The 18,164-nt window shown below is 43.6% G+C and overlaps 1 protein-coding gene across 3 annotated transcripts in view; it reads left to right on the top strand.

Annotated features, from left to right (window-relative positions):
• The window catches only part of adck1 (aarF domain containing kinase 1), a 118,087-nt gene that overhangs the window by 86,963 nt on the left and 12,960 nt on the right, over positions 1-18,164 (top strand). For all 3 annotated transcript variants that reach the window (XM_047821472.1, XM_047821470.1, XM_047821471.1), the window contains 2 exons: positions 2,454-2,603; positions 4,340-4,537. In XM_047821472.1, coding sequence (XP_047677428.1) covers positions 2,454-2,603; positions 4,340-4,537 — 348 coding nt within the window. The remainder of the gene's footprint in view (positions 1-2,453; positions 2,604-4,339; positions 4,538-18,164) is intronic.

Raw genomic sequence — 18,164 nt, 5'->3', positions numbered from 1 at the left:
CAGCTTCACTAAGTAACTTAGCTAAGTAACTTCGTGCCGTTTGACGTCGTTTCTTTATTAATTCGCCTACCTTTAAAGCAAACCCTTAAAAACTCCGATCCGAAAGCACCGAGGAACGTATCGGGTTTTGTCACTTGTTGACGCTTTGATAATGAAATTTAAAGGAAAAAGAAATTGTCCTGTTGTGCGAGCAGAACTTCACAAACAGTTGTGTGTCAGTAACCCTGCAGGAAATGCGGCTCTTTCTGTGTAATTTATGGTGTCGTGTCTCCTAAAAGCTGAAATCAGCGAGGTTTCCAGTGAGTCACCGTTATTTCACTCTTTTTTATAAATGACAGGTTCCCTGAGTTCCTCTGCACAACAATGCAAGAGTGCGTCACTGCGCGATAATTAACTGTGAATCATTATCTCTGCTTTAGCGTGGACTTAACGATAACGTGTGTTTGTGTTTGTGTGCGCGAGTCTGTGTATATGTGCGTGTGTGTCTGTGAGTGTGTGCGTGCATGTGTGTTTATATATATGTATATATGTGTGTGTGTGTCTGTATGTATGTATGTGTCTGTGCATGCGTGCGTTAATGTGTGTGTCTGTGCATGTGTGTATCTGTGCGTGAGTGTGTATGTCTGTGCATGAGTGCATGTGTGTATCTGTGCATGTGTGTCTGTCTGTGCGTGTGTGTGTGTATGTGTGTACATACAGTATGTGTGTGTGTGAGTGTGTGTGTGCATGTGTGCTTGTGTGTGTGTGCATATGTGTATGTGTGTGTGAGTGTGTATGTGTGTGTATGTGTGAGTGTGTGTACGTTTGTGTATGTGTGTGTATGTGTGTGTGTGTGTGTGTGTGTGTGAGTGTGTGTATGTGTATGTGTGTGTGTATGTGTGTGTGTTTGTGTATGTGTGTACAGTGTGTGTGTGTGTGAATGTGTGTGTGTGTGTATGTGTGTGTGTGTGAATGTGTGTGTGTGTGTGTGTGTGTGTGTGTGTGTGTGTGTGTGTGTGTGTGTGTGTGTGTGTGTGAATGTCTGTGTGTATATGTGTGTGTATATGTGTGTGTGTGTGTGTGTGTGTATGTGTGAGTGTGAGTGTGTGTGCTCTACAATGTACTGTCTGTCACACTGGACTACTCCACACACACACACACACACACACACACACACACACACACACACACACACACACACACACACACACACACACACACACACACACACACAATGGACGTCCTGTGATTCAGCACCAACAAACGGAGAGAAACGGTTTTTTCATGTCTACTTGTGACTCGGCTCTCAGAACAAAGCGGGAAAATTGGAGCATGACACCGGATGGAGTGAGTGACGGCTTAAAGGACGGCTTCTTTCACTCAGCCTCCTCCGACGTGACATTTCTATACTGTGCTCTACACTCCCCGTTATTACACACTCTAGAGGAGACGCTTATCACAGCTTATCTTCAGAGCCGGAGCTCGGCGTGGGCAGAATAATCGCACCGGGGTCGTTGGGTAATAAACGTACACCTGCTCGCACCCTGATGTTGCTCTTTCAGCGTCCTCTCACCTCCGGAATCACGGAAACACGTCATGCCATTTCGCACGTGCGTCTAAAACACGGCGACTAATCACACGTCGGTCATTTATCTAGCAATATATACAGTTATAATGTTTACATTTATATACTAATATTAGGTTTAGCTCCAGATTATAATTCATAATGAGCCACATTTACAGCAGCTTTTCAGAAGCTACGTGACTATTTACATTTACCTAAGAAACTCGAAATATTATTTATTTATATATATTATAGTTGAGAGCTATTAAATATTAATTAATTAATTAATTAATTCATTCATTCATTCATTATCTACCGCTTATCCGAACTCTTTGGGTCACGGGGAGCCTCAGGCGTCAACGGGCATCGAGGCAGGATACACCCTGGACGGAGTGCCAACCCATCACACACACTCTCATTCACTCACACACTACGGACAATTTTCCAGAGATGCCAATCAACCTACCATGCATGTCTTTGGACCGGGGGAGGAAACCGGAGTACCCGGAGGAAACCCCCGAGGCACGGGGAGAACATGCAAACTCCACACACACAAGGCGGAGGCGGGAATCGAACCCCAACCCTAGCGGTGTGAGGCGAACATGCAAACCACTAAGTCACCGTGCCCCCTGCCACCGCTATGAAATATTACATAATATAAATGATTATATTCAAAGATTTGTTAGTGTTTACGTCTGTCACTGAACACGTGTGCGGAAAGTATTCACGTGAGCTCGTTTCCCTATTCGACTCGTACAGCTGTTTAATTTCGCTCTTCAATCCTCCCCGCATTTGAACACGACCCGTTCGGCGTGCTTCAAGATAATTAACTCCGTAATCCGTCTGGAGTTTAAAGCGACACACACATTTTTAACCTCTTTGTCTTTTTTCTCGTCCTTTCCACCTGCAGATCTCCAGGAACCTGGGCAGAATGTACAGCGAGATGATATTCGTGAACGGATTCGTGCACTGCGACCCTCACCCCGGCAACGTGCTGGTGCGAAAGTGCCCGAAAAGCAATAAGACGGAAATTGTTTTACTCGATCACGGCTTGTATCAGGTGAGACATCGTCCAAGCTTCGGCGCTCACAACAAAGCAAATCCATCCCATATTACAGCCCATTATTCACTGGCTGCCTCTCGACTCTGAGCCGCCGGTGCTGCGGCCGCGTAAAAGCATTTCATTAGAGACGACCTGCAGCTCTGCCATGTGTTTTAGGACAGCACTTCTACACACACACACACACACACACACACACACACACACACACACACACACACACATACACACACATACACACGGCGAGAGAGAGAGAGAGAGAGAGAGCGCAGAACCCTGTCCATTTCTCATCCCGGTGCAGCATGTGTGTGGGAGCTGTAAATGCATTTGTGAAGATAATTTGGTGATAAATATGCACTACTGATGCTCGTGTATAAAAGGAGAGAGTGTTGGAGAGCTGCTCCACTCGTTCGCCTCATAATGGAACCAATTTGCGAGTAATGACTTCAGAGTTTAGCGCTGCTTGGCCGCCGAATGTTAATTCCTGGCTGGAGTGTTATTTTTGTTCACAGCCAGCTTACTGTATGTTGTAGCCATATTAATTAAAGTGCTGAAGTGGTAAAGTGGTGCTATCCTCAAGCTGCATGTTAATGACATCTCTCTCTCTCTCTCTCTCTCTCTCTTTCTGATTTTCACTGTTTGTATCTTCATCTCCCTCTAGTTCTCTCTCTCTCTCACTCTCTCAGTATCCTTCTCTCTTTTTGTTTCCTTTTCGTCGTCTCTCTCTCTCTCTCTCTCTCTCTCTCTCTCTCTCTCTCTCTCTCTCTCTCTCTCTCTGACACTGTTGTTTCTGTCACTTTCTGTTCCCCCTTTAATCTCTTTCTTTCAGTATCTTCCAGTCTCTGACTCTCTGTCTGTTGCTTGCTCTTTCTGTGTGTTGCTTTTGCTCTCTCTCTCTCTCTCTCTCTCTCTCTCTCTCTCTCTCTCTCTCTCTCTCTCTCTCTCTCTCTATCTATCTATCTATCTATCTATCTCTATTATTTTCAGTGTTTGTATCTTCTTTATCTCCCTCTAGTTCTCTCTCTCTCTTGCTCGCTCTCTCAGAATCCTTCTCTCTTTTTTTTCCTTTTCTTCATCTCTCTCTCTCTCTCTCTCTCTCTCTCTCTCTCTCACACACACACACTGTTGTTTCTTTCGCTTTCTGTTCCCCCTTTAATCTCTCTCTCCTTTCTGACTCTTTCTTTCAGTATCTTCCTGTCTCTGACTCTCTGTCTGTTGCTTGCTCTTTCTGTGTGTTGCTTTTGCTCTCTCTCTCTCTCTCTCTCTCTCTCTCTCTCTCTCTCTCTCTCTCTCTCTCTCTCTCTCTCACTTTGTCTCTGTTAGTGTGTCTCATAGGATCTCTCTCTATTCATGCTTTCCTCTCCCCTTCTCTCTCTAACTTTCTCTCTGTTTCTTTTTCTCTCTCTGGGTTTCTCTTCCTCTTTCTTCCTCTGTGTTTTTTCCCCCACTATCTCTATCTCTGTCCGTCTCTCTCTCTCTCTCTCTCTCTCTCTCTCTCTCTCTCTCTCTCTCTCTCTCTCTCTCTCTCTCTCTCCCTCACTCATTACCCCAAGCTCATTACCTCAATCGTATAATATAATTGTGATATACAGTCTTGTCATGTAATGGCTCTCAAGCTGCTATGTACATATTTCTGGCCCTGAAATAAAAAAACAACAAAAACTTTAAAATGGTGTTTTTTTTGTTGTTGGTTTTTTTTTTTTCCTTTTCTTTCTTTTTCTTTCGCTCTTTTCAAGTTGCTGAAGCCGGAGTTTCGTCTGGATTACTGCAGACTGTGGCAGAGTCTCATAAAGGGAGACATGAAGGGTATTGAGCGCTACAGCAGACGTCTGGAAGCCGGAGACCTTTACCCGCTGTTCGCCTGCGTCCTCACGGGCCGCTCCTGGAGTTCGGTCAGCACCGGCATCAGCCAGACGCCCGTCACGAGCACTGAGGTACCGACCTTCCTTATTCCTGTGGCCAGGTTTTAAAAACACCAACATAGCCTTAAGGCTTCGAGTTGCTGTTTTATTATTCACAAAATGTCGACAAACTAAACAAGGACTTAACAAGAACACACATACCTGCGAACTCACAAGAGGTGAAACAGGAGACAAGGTTCGACCCTAAAGTGAAAAAAAAGCACTTTTATTATTCTTTTTTTTTACCAACATTTCTTGGAAATTATTTTTCCCTGTACGATCTGAGTGCCTTGGAACCTGTAAGCCGCTGATGTGCGTGACAGCCTCAATCCACTCAGTGCTCACTTTGTCTGCAGCCAGAGCTTGGGCCAGCGTCACCATCACTGGGGCAAAAGGTAAAAGGAAGTGAACGTTCTGCAAGAGTAACGAGAACCGTAGCCTAGACAAAAAAAAAGGTTATTAGATTTCATCATTAAATCTTGTATTACGACCCTGTGACTGTATGGTTTAATATATGTGAAATGTTATTGTAAAGCTAGTGTAGCCTCTATGTATTTTAAATATGTATTTGTATGCGGTTCATCTCTAGAGGGGATGTTTATCCCACATTGCTATCTCCTGACTATTTACTAGGGCAAATTTGGTGTAGCCTATCACTTTAGAATTTAGTGAACCCCAAAAAACTGAAAGGCTGCATTAGCAACTCTCTGAAATTGTAGGTACAGGTACCCGGGCTCGCTCTCTCATGGCTTCAGGGCCCTTAGGAGCAACTGCACTTTGGGTTGGGACCACACTTTTTGCCGGTGCACCTCGGTTTGGCAGTGTGCCAAGAGGGCATGAGAACCTTTGTTGCTGTAATTAATGTCTTTCGAGCAGAGGCTGCGGAAAGCTGTGCTGCAATCCTGTCACCTCTGTTTTGGTCTCAAACTTCAGCCAGGACCAGCTCCATCTGCACCTCAGCCCTGACTCAATCTGTGCTACATAAACAAACAGCATCAATCTCTTTGAGCTCTGTCATTCTGCAAAAGAACTGTCCAGATATCAGCTGGAGTCATGGCTCATTTTCCATCATCATTAAACAATGTTAGGGCCAATTCCAACTATATCCAGCTAATTTAAATAATCTGCCAGAGTTTATGGTTAAGTTTAAAGCAGGGATATGCGACTTGACAGTGACGAGGGCCAGTTTGTTAATCCACGTTGTTTTCGGGCTGTTCTGGTCCATGTAATGACATATTTACACAATACACAATTATATTATCAAATTTGTTTGTGTTCACGGTGTGTGTGTGTGTGTTCACTGCTGAGTGTGTGTGAGCACTTTGTGTGGGTTAAATGCAGAGAACGAATTCTGTGTATGGGTCACCGTACTTAGCCGTATGTCATGTCACGTCAGGTTATTAAGACAGATGAGGATTCGTTTAGTGCAGGGCAGAGGTAATAGCACAGCTTTCTTTAAATTGCTCAAAGTCACGAGTGTTTAAAACACACTTTCCATCGCATTCATGATTTTATTGTAAAATGCGACTTTTCGTGTCAATCCACTAGCGTTTAAACCATAAACAATGCACTGTCACTTTAATTGAGCGTGAGAAATTCTGTACAAGGGCCTTGCCTGTCAGTTGCTGTTGTCCATCCCTGACTTAACAAGCTTAATAACAGGTTGGTAAAGGTTCGATGCGGTAACGTTAGTTAAAAATGTATCACGAGAAACTTACTCGACTTACTAACAGTCTACACTTGATTTGGCAAACTTTAGCAACTAGTAGCCAAGTTATAAAGCATAAAATAGTTAGAAACGAACTTAGGTAACTTACCTCAGAATTGCCGATGTCCAGAAAAAACAGGCGATTGTCTTATCTTGCTTCTGAATGCTGATTGGTCAAAAGACGCGAGGATGATTGAGACGTGAGGCGTCATCTGCTTACTAGTGCTTCACACTCCAGTCCAGTTGGTGGCGGTGAATGCACCAAAAGTTGGTTTGCCATCCGCCATAAAAGGTCATTAGAAGTAGAGACTGATAGATTGATTGGAGATCGATAGATGGTATACTACGCTGCGTCCGAAACCGCCGCCTGAGCGCTACTTCGTTTAATTATCGGATGGAAGTAAGCGGTAACACCCCTCCCCCCAACTAAAAACTCTTCGGATCTACACGATTCACACGAATGACCTATTTTGATTAAAAACGTCGAAAAGCGACTAGTTTGCAGGTATGAACACAGAAATGGTGAACTCAGTAGCGTTGGCAGTCAAGGACAGGACGGGGGGAGGGGTTTGGGGCGGAGCCAGAAATACAAAAGCGCTTTCCTTTCTTTCCTTTGATTGACAGGTGAGTGTACTGTAAGCCCCTCCCATGCATTTTGATTCAGAATCGTTTCCTATTGCATCGCTTGGGAGTCGACTCATTTGCGGTGTGGTTTAAATGACTTATTTGTTCCTATTTCGAGGAACACAGGCCGTAGTTAGCACGAGACATAAAGGTCTAGCGGACGTTTGACGTCCGAGAAGAAGTCTTTTTGTTCTGTCAGAAAGCAAGCAGCTGTAGTGTGTACGGTTGTATCAGATAGTGACTGAAGCCCACCTGTTGGAGTTGGAGTTGCTCTGCTGCCCTGCTGTGTGTGTGTGTGTGTGTGTGTGTGTGTGTGTGTGTGTGTGTGTGTGTGTGTGTGTGTGTGTGTGTGTGTGTGTGTGTGTATACGCTAGAGAACGAGTCTCGGGTGGAGGACAACGCCAGGGCCGGAGCTTGGCCTCGGTGGGGAACGATCGACCATCTGTGGACTGTCAGGGACGTTTATTTTTACATGCGTTATGTAAGAGCACTCAGCTCTGCGCACTACACAGCACTTTACATCAATTGCAGCGAGCGTAAGCATCAAGCAACAAAACATCCAGCGAGTCGCGAGCGCAAATATTCACCCAATCGAATCTTTTCGGAATCTTTCAGCACGTCTCGATGGCCCACGTCTTCCCATCTTTAAGGTTATTCAGTCAGCTCTGAGAGCCGTTTCACGCAGGTGCCTTTTACTTGCAGCTTCATTACCCACAAGGCTTCGCAGAGATAATTATGGCCTGGTCCGTGACTCCTGGTGTAGGACGTGTTTTTTTAGCGAGCCGCGATTCCTCCCTTCCAGCTTTCTCTCAGCGCCGAGGCGCAGCGTCTTCTCACTAACACGCTCTCCTAACCACCCCCCCCCCCCTCGCTTCCACTCCATCAAATTACCAGGATGTTTTGAAGTAGTCTGGTCTCAGATAATTACAGGCAATTATAAAGGCTGTTTCCAAATGTACAGCTGTGACATGTGAGGGGAAAAAAATTGAGTCTCATTTGCATAAGAAAGCAGAGATAAGAACATATTCTATCACACGTGGAGGAAAGTGGTGTGTTGAAAACAACAGACAAAGAAAAGGACACATCGTGTGCGTGTGTGCGTGTGTGTGTGTGTGTGTGTGTGTGTATGTGTGTGTGTTGGGAGGCTCTTGCATTCTTTCACACACTATATTATAAAAAAAAAAAAACTTACAATTGTGTAAGTGGTGCATTTAATAATAATAATAATAATAGAAATAAATAAATAATAACAATAATAATAATAATAATAATAATAATAATAATAATAATAATAATAATAATGAATAAATAAATTATTATTATAATTTTTATCATTATTAATTTTATTATGGCAATAACAAATGAACAAACAAACAAATAAAAATAAATGAACAAACAAACAAATAAATAAACAAACAATGAATAATGTTGTAAAGAAATGTTGCTGTTTTCTTAAACAAACAGATAGATAGATAGATAGATAGATAGATAGATAGATAGATAGATAGATAGATAGATAGATAGATAGATAGATAGATGGATAAACAAACAAACAAACAAACAAATAAATAACTCTTTGGGACTGTGTATTTAGTAAGCAGAGAACTCAAGTCAAGTATTTTTCAGCGGCCAATTTCCGGGCGATTTTGCTCTCTCTGGCTGAATCACTAATCTTTTCGAGGATCTTCAGTCAGGAGCGAGATCGATGGCATCACAGCACAGAGCACGGAGTAAAGTGTAATCAGATTTCTATTTGATCAGAATCCCAGAGTGAGTGCTGCTACATCGCTCGTCTAAAAACCACAGACAGGAAGACGGCGTAAAGTTACAACAGATTCATCAGACAGCTACGGCGGAAATACAGCTTCTGGCTAAGAAGATAGATAATTAACACACAGACGCTACGTTCATCCAGCGTGTTTACTGTTCAGGCAAAAGGAAATGTTTTATGTTTTATTGTATAATTTGGTGTGTAAACAACACACACATTATTGAATAGAGTCATGGACTGGACATCACATTATAGAAGACGTCATTCGGCTCTCGTTATTAACAAACGTTTCATTCGAGACTTTGGTGCATCCAAGGAGGTTGTTTCCTGTTTCTACAGTAGCTCATGAATATGTATTTAATAGAGCATCTCAAAACCAGTGATATGGACTAAACTTTGAGTCGTAAGCAGTAGTAAGTTTAGCATGTGATTTTCTCAACACAAATGAGGTGAGAAAATCACATGCTATTCTTACTGCACGGTATAGTGTGTGTTGCCAGATGCATGGAATTTCTGCATGGAATTTCTGCATAACTTTGAAACTTCTGCACAGATCGCATGTATTTTTTTAATGCATATAAGCATCTTTTTTCTTTTTATATATATATCATTTTTTAATTTTTGAAAATGGTTTGCATTTTTTTTTTGTAAAAATGGCTTTAATTTCTATTATTTTATTATTATTATTGTTACCGCTCTCTTGCTTGATTATTTTTTCTTCAAATTTGCTCCAAATATAGACTTTAAAATGTATTTATGAATATATTTAAAAAGTATTTATTTTTAAATTTCAAAGCTATCTTGAGGTTTCATAAAAAGAAAATAAGTAAAAAAAAAAAAAAAAATCTTAATGTATTCATAAGTCATTGTCCTGAAGCATGGGGGTGGTAGCATATGATAAATAAATAAAGAAATAAAGAAATAAATAGGAACAATACAATACAACCATAAAAAATAGTAATAAGAATAATAACAGCAACAACAACAACAATAATAATAATAATAATAATAATAATAACAGCAACAATAACAACAACAATAATAATAATAATAATAATAATAATAATAATAATAATAATAATAATAATAATAATAATAATAATGTTCTTCAATTTATTTGACTTAAATATTTCAATTCATATTTTATATTTTCTGATTTTTTAAAGTCCTGCTTTAATAGCAGTTTTGCTTTTTACCATTTTTATTACTTTAGAGCCCATTTTATCCATCAGTTCATCTGTGATACAACGAGCTCGACTCGTACTCTGGAATCCCCCATTATCGTCCGTGTTCCAACAGCAGAAGGCTTCCACTGATCAGATGAATGATGACACATTAATGTGAGACGTGTAAGGAATTAATTAAAGTGCCTCGGAAAAAAAGCCTTTATTATTAGCAGGATATTAATTAACGTGATCATGTGAAGAAAACATTTTAAGGCGAATGCCATGATGAATGATCGTTATTCAGCAGATTATTTATTAGCAGCACAGAACCAGGGACTTCCCGAACTCACGTCTGCCGTATACGTCGCCGTTCGCTCACACGACGCACGTCACGTATTTACCTGCGTGTCAGTTTTCTGGAGTTTGGTTTAAATCCGCTTTTCACGGCACGATCCATATTTTAAGAGCCAGAGAAAATCCATCCTTTGGTCAGAAACACACAAGAGCAAGACACATATAGACAAAATAGTGTATTTAAAGACGAGTGAATCAAGAGCTTCTGTGAGAACAGAAGCATATTTTAAGGAGAGGACCAATGACGTGGCAGGGGCGAAGACAGGGCGGAGTCAGGAGGGAAAACCAAAACATCAGGACGTATCGCTCGTCACACTGAGATCGTTCTTCATTATGAGATGTTTTTTTTTTTTTTTTATAATAACAAGATGCTGTTATATTATATTATATTGCAGCAGTGAGTTTAATCACAATCGATCATATAGTGAAAATTATCGTGGGAAAATTGGGATCACCAGATAAAACACGATGCATCGTGCCGGTCTGACATTCACATTCAACTCCCATGCAGCTCCGCTTTGTTTCCGTGCCGTCGCCTCCCACCGCATTCTCGCTCGGCAGATACACGCGTCGTAATACAGTACGCCGAGCTAAAAGCAGCCACACAAATTACCTCTCACCCACAAGGCCGAGCGGCGGCTGTAATTGAAAAGATGATGCTGAAAGCGCACGCAGGGCCTGGAGATGCCCCCGTCAATCAAACTTCAAATCGGCCCGAGCTCTCCTCGGCTGCAGACTGCTCATTATGGGGATTTGATGTCTACAAAATGCAGCTCATCTGAGTCAGTGCCGTACTTTGGATGTTTAATCTGCGAGAGGATGAAGAGGAGAGAGAGAAAGAAATGATTCACTCCTTTCACTTCTCTCGCTCTAACACAAGCGGCCATGTTCCACAAAGATGTCTGGAGCAGATTCACAGAGGAGGGGACTAGTGCATTAGGGCAGACTAGTGTACACTCTCTCTCTCTCTCTCTCTCTCTCTCTCTCTCTCTCTCTCGTCTCTCCTCCTCCTTCTCTATCACAGCACACACACACACACACACACACACACACAACACAGACACACACACTCTCTCTCTCCTCTCACAAAGAAACTAAACTCCTCTCTCTCTCTTCGCTCACACAGGACACACACACACACACAACACACACACACCACACACACACACCACACACAACACGAGCGCGCGCGCGCGCGCGCGCGCGCGCGCGCGCTGCCACAGCAACACACACCACACACACACACACACACACACACACGCGCGCGTTCTCGCGCACAACAACGCTCGCGCGCGCGCGCGCGCGCGGCGCGCACACACACACACTACCCACCACACTACACAAACACACACACACACAACGGCACAACTGCGCTCGCACACGCGCGCGCGCACACACGCTCTCTCGCTGCTGTCTCGCGCACAAACACAACACACACACACACACACTCTCTCTCTCTCTCTCACACACACACACTCACACACACTCTCTCTAACACACACACAATCACACACTCTCTCTAACACATACACACACACACACACACACACACTCTCTCACACACTCACATCACACACACACTCAAAGACTCACACACACACACACACACACACACACACACACACACACACTCACACTCTCTCACACACTCTCACACACACATACACACACACACACACACACTTACACACTCTCTCACACATTCTCACACACACACACACACACACACACACACACACACACACACACACACACACACACACACACACACGTGCCAGAGTATGTGTAAAGCGTTCAGTTCATAGGACAGATTAGTTTCTGGTCCCTGTTTGCTTCCTTTTTACTAGGGAGAGAGAGAGAGAGGAAAGAAAGAGATGAGACACAATGAGACAGGAGTGAGGGAGAGAGACAGTGAAGGAGAGAGAGAGTGAGAGCGAGAAACAGAGAGAGAAACAGAAAAGGTTGAAACAGAGTGAGAGAGAGAGAGCAACAGATTGAGAGAGAGAGAGAGAGAGAGAGAGAGAGAGAGAGAGAGAGAGAGACAGTGATATAAGCTGCATTTTGTCTTTATTAACTCAATAAAGAAACCTTCCACAATAAATGCACTGATAAATGGATAAAAAGTAAAGAAAAATGTCCGATCTTTGTCAGATTGCTGTGTTATAAGATGAATAAAGATGTAACGTAGTTTACATTTCAGTCAGATCTCTTTCAGGGTGTAATTCAGGAGTCTCAGGTTTCTGTGAACATTACCAGTTTATCAGCTGAATTTCCCGACGTGATGTTTTTATCCAGGCGAAACCTCGAGAATAAATCCACATCAGTGAAATGTACTGATCGAGCATGCAGTTTAATCAATACCACGGGCAGACATGTCTGCTGCTCATCTGCTCATCCCTCACCAGCGTTCAGCTCCATCTGTCCTTAACTAACCGAGCAGGAGTGCAGGTAGGTGGAGGCGGAGCCTCTCGAACGTTTCAGATAAACACATGCCATTAGTGCTAGAAAGAAAAGTAAAGCCCTGATCAATATGGACCTGCCCTCTTGTTAAGGCCAACTCTATTTTCCTGCAGCAGATGAAAGGCTCGTCTCTCTCCATCCTTCATTCGGAGCTGCCTCGCCAATTATCCTTCAGCTCCTGTAGCCTTGGTTCTGTAAAACGCGGCCTCATTAGCCCTGGGTACGACTCCCGGCTGTGTGCTGAGTGCTCCGGATTACGCCGCTCGCCGTGCGTCGCTCTCGTCCTTTCTGCCTTTTACAGCCCTCCACCGTCTGCTTGTTTTCCTCCGCTTCTCATCACATGCAGTAGCTACAGTAGAGACATAACCCGATAAAAAACGTTTGCGTTCTAAACAAAAGTGAATCACGAGGAATACAAAACGTGTGGGAGATCAAGCTCGCGATACGAAAAAATAACGCATTCGTTAACATTTATGCTAACGACGCATTTCCAGTCATTTCGGTGTGTCACCGCGAGTCATTCATTCATTCATTTCCTACCGCTTATCCGAACTTCCTCGGGTCACGGGGATCTCAGGCGTCAATGGGCATCGAGGCAGGATACACCCTGGACGGAGTGCCAACCAATCGCAGGGCACACACACACTCTCATTCACTCACACACACACTCACACACTACGGACAATTTTCCAGAGACGCCAATCAACCTACCATGCATGTCTTTGGACCGGGGGAGGAAACCGGAGTACCCGGAGGAAACCCCCGAGGCACAGGGAGAACATGCAAACTCCACACACACAAGGCGGAGGCGGGAATCGAACCCCGACCCTGGAGGTGTGAGGCGAACATGCTAACCACTAAGCGAGTCATCGTGCTTTAAATTAGGACACTTTTTCCTTTCTGTTTTTAGAGATTCAATTTAGCTAGAAAATATAATGCAAATTTTTTTTTTTTTTTTTTTCATTTTTCAGGTTTAGGCCACACCCACTCTGGCGACGTGTTACAATCTTAAGCACAACGGAGACACTCGGACGCTTCTGATCCGTGATCGTGACATCGGTGAAGATTTTATCGAGCCGATAAACAAACTCATTCTAGAGCTGTGTATAATTGTGACTTATGTCGAGAATGTAATCATGAGCTCATCATCAGCATCGGGAATTTATTCCGTGACGAAAAACGAGACGCGCGAACTTAAACTCGGCATGAGGTTTATTATTAAACGCTCGTAATCTCAAAGTCTGTAGTTGGGACAGAACAAAAAAAAAACTAGAGAACGAACGAGGAGACGAGAAACGAGAAGGTACTCTGGAACACGAATCAGAAGTTAACACAGAACAGGCGAACACAACCAGGTAACACAGAACATGCTGCCTTGTTGTCATAGCAACCATGATGAGTTTTATGCTTATGTTTTTTTTTACCGTAAAAGCCTTTTTTTTGATGGATTTATGGTACAAGTTAAGATTTCAGCTCAGGTTTTGTTTCCCGACTGCTGCATTATAGCTGTTTTTTTTTTCTTTCCCTTCTGTTTATTTACATTTGCTTTCAGTTTTCAGTTTAATCCCTTGCACTTTTTTATTCCGACGTCTCGAGCCGAAACGGAGGCTGAATCGAGAAGAGCGCACAGCAACGACGTCGACCGGCGTTACCGTTAGAAAAGACGAAGAAAGAAATGCGCACGGAAAAAAAGAAAAGAAAAGAAAAACAAACTCCGCCGTGCGGCGTGTTCTGTTCTGTTTACACGGCGAGTCAGGAACAGAAGTCAAGAACATTATTGGTGCATTGAAATGAATGTAATTTGCATTCATTGTGGCAATGAAGCACTTGTTTTGAGCTTGAATAGTGAACTGCAATCAGTGGCACTGATGGGGAGAGAGAGAGAGAGAGAGAGAGAGAGAAAGAGAGAAAGAGAGAGAGATTCTTAGTAAATTGGAACAAAACACCTGAAGTCAGTCCGAAACTGCTGGTTGTCTGATTAATCTCACACTCGGTGAGAACTCTTCCTTGTTCAGCAGTATATCAGGAGTGTTAGGTTTGTTTACATGGATTCAGGAGTTCAGCAGCGTGCGAAGATTCATTCGTTCATTTTCTACCGCTTAATCGAACTTCTCGGGTCACGGGGAGCCTGTGCCTATCTCAGGCGTCATCGGGCATCGAGGCAGGATACACCCTGGACGGAGTGCCAACCCATCACAGGGCACACGCACACTCTCATTCACTCACACACTCACACACTACGGACAATTTTCCAGAGATGCCAATCAACCTACCATGCATGTCTTTGGACCGGGGGAGGAAACCGGAGTACCCGGAGGAAACCCCCGAGGCACGGGGAGAACATGCAGACTCCACACACACAAGGTGGAGGCGGGAGCGTGTGAAGATATTTCACTGAAATGGCCTGCATTTATTATTTTTGTGCCATTTTCGCTTAGACAATCTGTTTATCGGATCCCACCGGTACACGGGGTCCCTCGGGCCTTGTGAATGGATGAATACAGCGATCCCTTGTTTATCGCGGTTAACAGGGACCGGAACCACGCGCGATAGGTGAAAATCCGCGAAGTAGGATTGGCCCTAAGTTTCACTGATGGTTATCCTCTTCCTCTTGGGCTCACTAGAGGAATCTTTCGCAGGGGCACGGCGCTTAGGAGGCATCGTAAGGGCTTAACGAAAGGTTAATCTTGAACACGATACGCGAGAGACGGTTGACAGCGTGAACGAGAGCGGCGAGATACGACAAGGGAAGAAGCTGGGAGAGGATGCGATGATGCGCAGCCAATCAGCTCAGATCTCACGCCAGGAACCAATCATGTGCCTCGTCTGAGTGAACGTGGGTATGTACAAAGCCTCTGAGAGAGTTTCTCTCTTTGTCTGGCATCCTGGGAAACCGTTTTTATTTTTCGATGAATATTTTTGAAAAATCAGCGATGCACTGAGGCCGCAGAACTTGAACCGCGAAACTTGAACCGCGAAGTGGCGACGGATTACTGTACACATTTTCTTCCATTTCTGATTCAATCAGCCAATAAGACGAGGCCTCGTATGTGACGGAGATAAGACGTCACTCGCTGGTTATCGTGAAGGAGAAGGAATTTGAATTAGATCGGAGACATTAAGACATTCTCTCGAATGAACTTCTGGGCAAAGAAAAACACACAGAGGAACAAGTTATCTGTCCTCTTCTGCATTCATGAGCTCACAGAAGGTCTGTGATTGGCCAGCGTGATTGTGATTGATTGGGAAAGAAAGACCATCATCATAAATACCTTAATCTATCCGTAATTCCTTCCCTCGTTCGTGGGGACCAACCCGGATGTATCCGAAACATCAAAAATAAATAGCCCAGTAGAGTTAAAGTGAATATCTGTCCATCGTGACTTTACAGGATATTTTTCATGCTTCGTTTTCTAAACAAAGACATCTCCTTTTTATCAGCTTAACCAGATAGTGTGTTTGTTCGTTCCCGCAGCTGAACGAATCTGGCGGCTGAAAGCTTGTGAAAAGCCTGCATGTTAATAATGAATAGTGTTGGCAGACAGGAAGAATAGCTTCCCTCCTGCGTAATTGCCATTGTGTTTGTCTCAGGGGAGAGCTTATTTTGGACCCCTCGTACCGTCATCCTCCTCGACGATCAGCGCTGTGGCTCGTAATGGCTGCCCTGGAGCTGCGTTTACGGGGGGAGACATCCCGATTTCGGGGGGAAACACCGTCCCAAGTGTCTGGTTTGGGATCTCTTTTTCTTTCAATTTTATTATGTCTGAGAAAAGAGAGAGAGAGAGAGAGAGAGAGAGAGATGTCTCTCTGTGAGTCTGGGTCTCTGTGTGAAGTGCTCTCGATAGTGACTGCCCACCACTTCTGAGTCTTCAGGGCTTTACGGCTCGAGCACTCGGCTAAAACCGAGTTAAGCTCCTGCTCTGACCGTCTGTGGGCTTTTTTTCTGGAGAACACCGTGGGCTGGTGTGGCTTACTGTCAAAGGGCCGCTCTGAAAATAGGGCTCCATCCTCAGGGCATGATGCAAGTTCGCAGTAAGCAGTTAATCAAAGTGGCGACTGCTCGAACCTTCGTGTCGACAGAAAAAAAAAAAAGCAGCAGGTTAAAACAGCTGATGTGAGAAAACACTCAGATAACACAAGCACACACTGATACCGAAGTGCTGGGACAGGAAGAAACGTGTAAAGAGGTGGATGTTATACACTAACCACACCTCTTAGATCAGTCCATGGTGTAGGAAATGTTTTAGGATGCTTTTTTAGGATTTGGTCCTAATATATATACAAATAAATAAATTAATTAAATAAATAAACACACACACACACACACAGGAAAAAAAAACTGTTGGTCTGAACAAGCAAAATGTCACGACATGCCGCTATAAACTTAGACTGGAAAAAAGACTGAAAAAAGAATAAACTTTACCGTATGTGCAGTGTGTAGTTTGTCCTTTTGGGGCTCTGTTTCAATACCTTTCCTTTTTCTTTCTTTCGTTCTTTCATTTGTTCGTTCGTTCGTTCGTTGATTTTATTCAAGGATTTGAAAACACACACTCCAATCATGTTGGGTGCATGAGAACCAACCACGTTAATGGGAATATTTGTAGGCAATTTAATTACGTTTTTTTCAGTGTCGGTTCATCAACACTTCACTGATACCCCTTTTCTACCAAAAAGAACCGGGTGCTGGTTCAGAGCTAGCGCTGGTGCTGGTTCAAAGAACCTTCTAAGAACCGGTTTGCCTTTCCGTCGGTTAGAGAGCCGTCACAGAGCCGAGTCTGACGGCACCGTATACGTGTCACATTACACAGCAACGTTAGCGCAGCAGCGGCAAACACAAACACAATGTCAACAATGGTGGATGTCGCTTTACTGTAAATGCTCATGGCTTTGTGAACCTACATACGCATCCAAACCTGACGAATCCGACGTGTACGTGCGGCTCCGTGTAATCTGTATAAACGGAGGTTGTGATCGATAAAGTACATAACGTTATTTTATCGTTAACACAGAAAAAAGTTAGCCTTAGCATGTAGCTACCTACTAACATGTGTGCTGATAACTGATCATGTCGCGGTAAAGTAAAAGTGTATTAAACATTAGTATACTTAAGGTACATTAACTAATGTGCTAACAGTAGCCCCGCCCACAGCCCCGCCCCCAACCCATAACGCAAGCGGTTCTTAAGTCTAGACCAGCAACGTTTTGGTGCTACTTAAGAACCACTTTTCCTGGTTCAGAGCCGGTGCTTTGGCGGTCGAAACAGAAAGAACTGGTTCTAAATTAGGCTCCGAACCTGCACTCGAACTGCCTCGGTGGTAAAGGGGCACTAGTTCAACCTTAAACCCTTTTAGGAGGTAAAGACTCTTCACGTAGGCACAGAATCCCTTATCTCAGGCTGTGCACCTCAAGATCTTGATAGGCGATGGGTCAGATAATAAAATAATATAAAATCAAATGTCACGGAAGACTTTTAATTCTGTAAAAAGCATTTAAAAAAAATGCACCAGCAAATAAAATGACTCAATCAAAATATCAGGCAAATTAATTCCATGAAGGAGGACATGTTCGGATGCCTTG

This window comes from Tachysurus fulvidraco, chromosome 12 (assembly GCF_022655615.1).
Source record: "Tachysurus fulvidraco isolate hzauxx_2018 chromosome 12, HZAU_PFXX_2.0, whole genome shotgun sequence".
Lineage (NCBI taxonomy): Eukaryota > Metazoa > Chordata > Actinopteri > Siluriformes > Bagridae > Tachysurus > Tachysurus fulvidraco.
The sequence above is the reverse complement of the archived record's forward strand: the minus strand, read 5'-3'. Positions and strand labels throughout refer to the sequence as shown.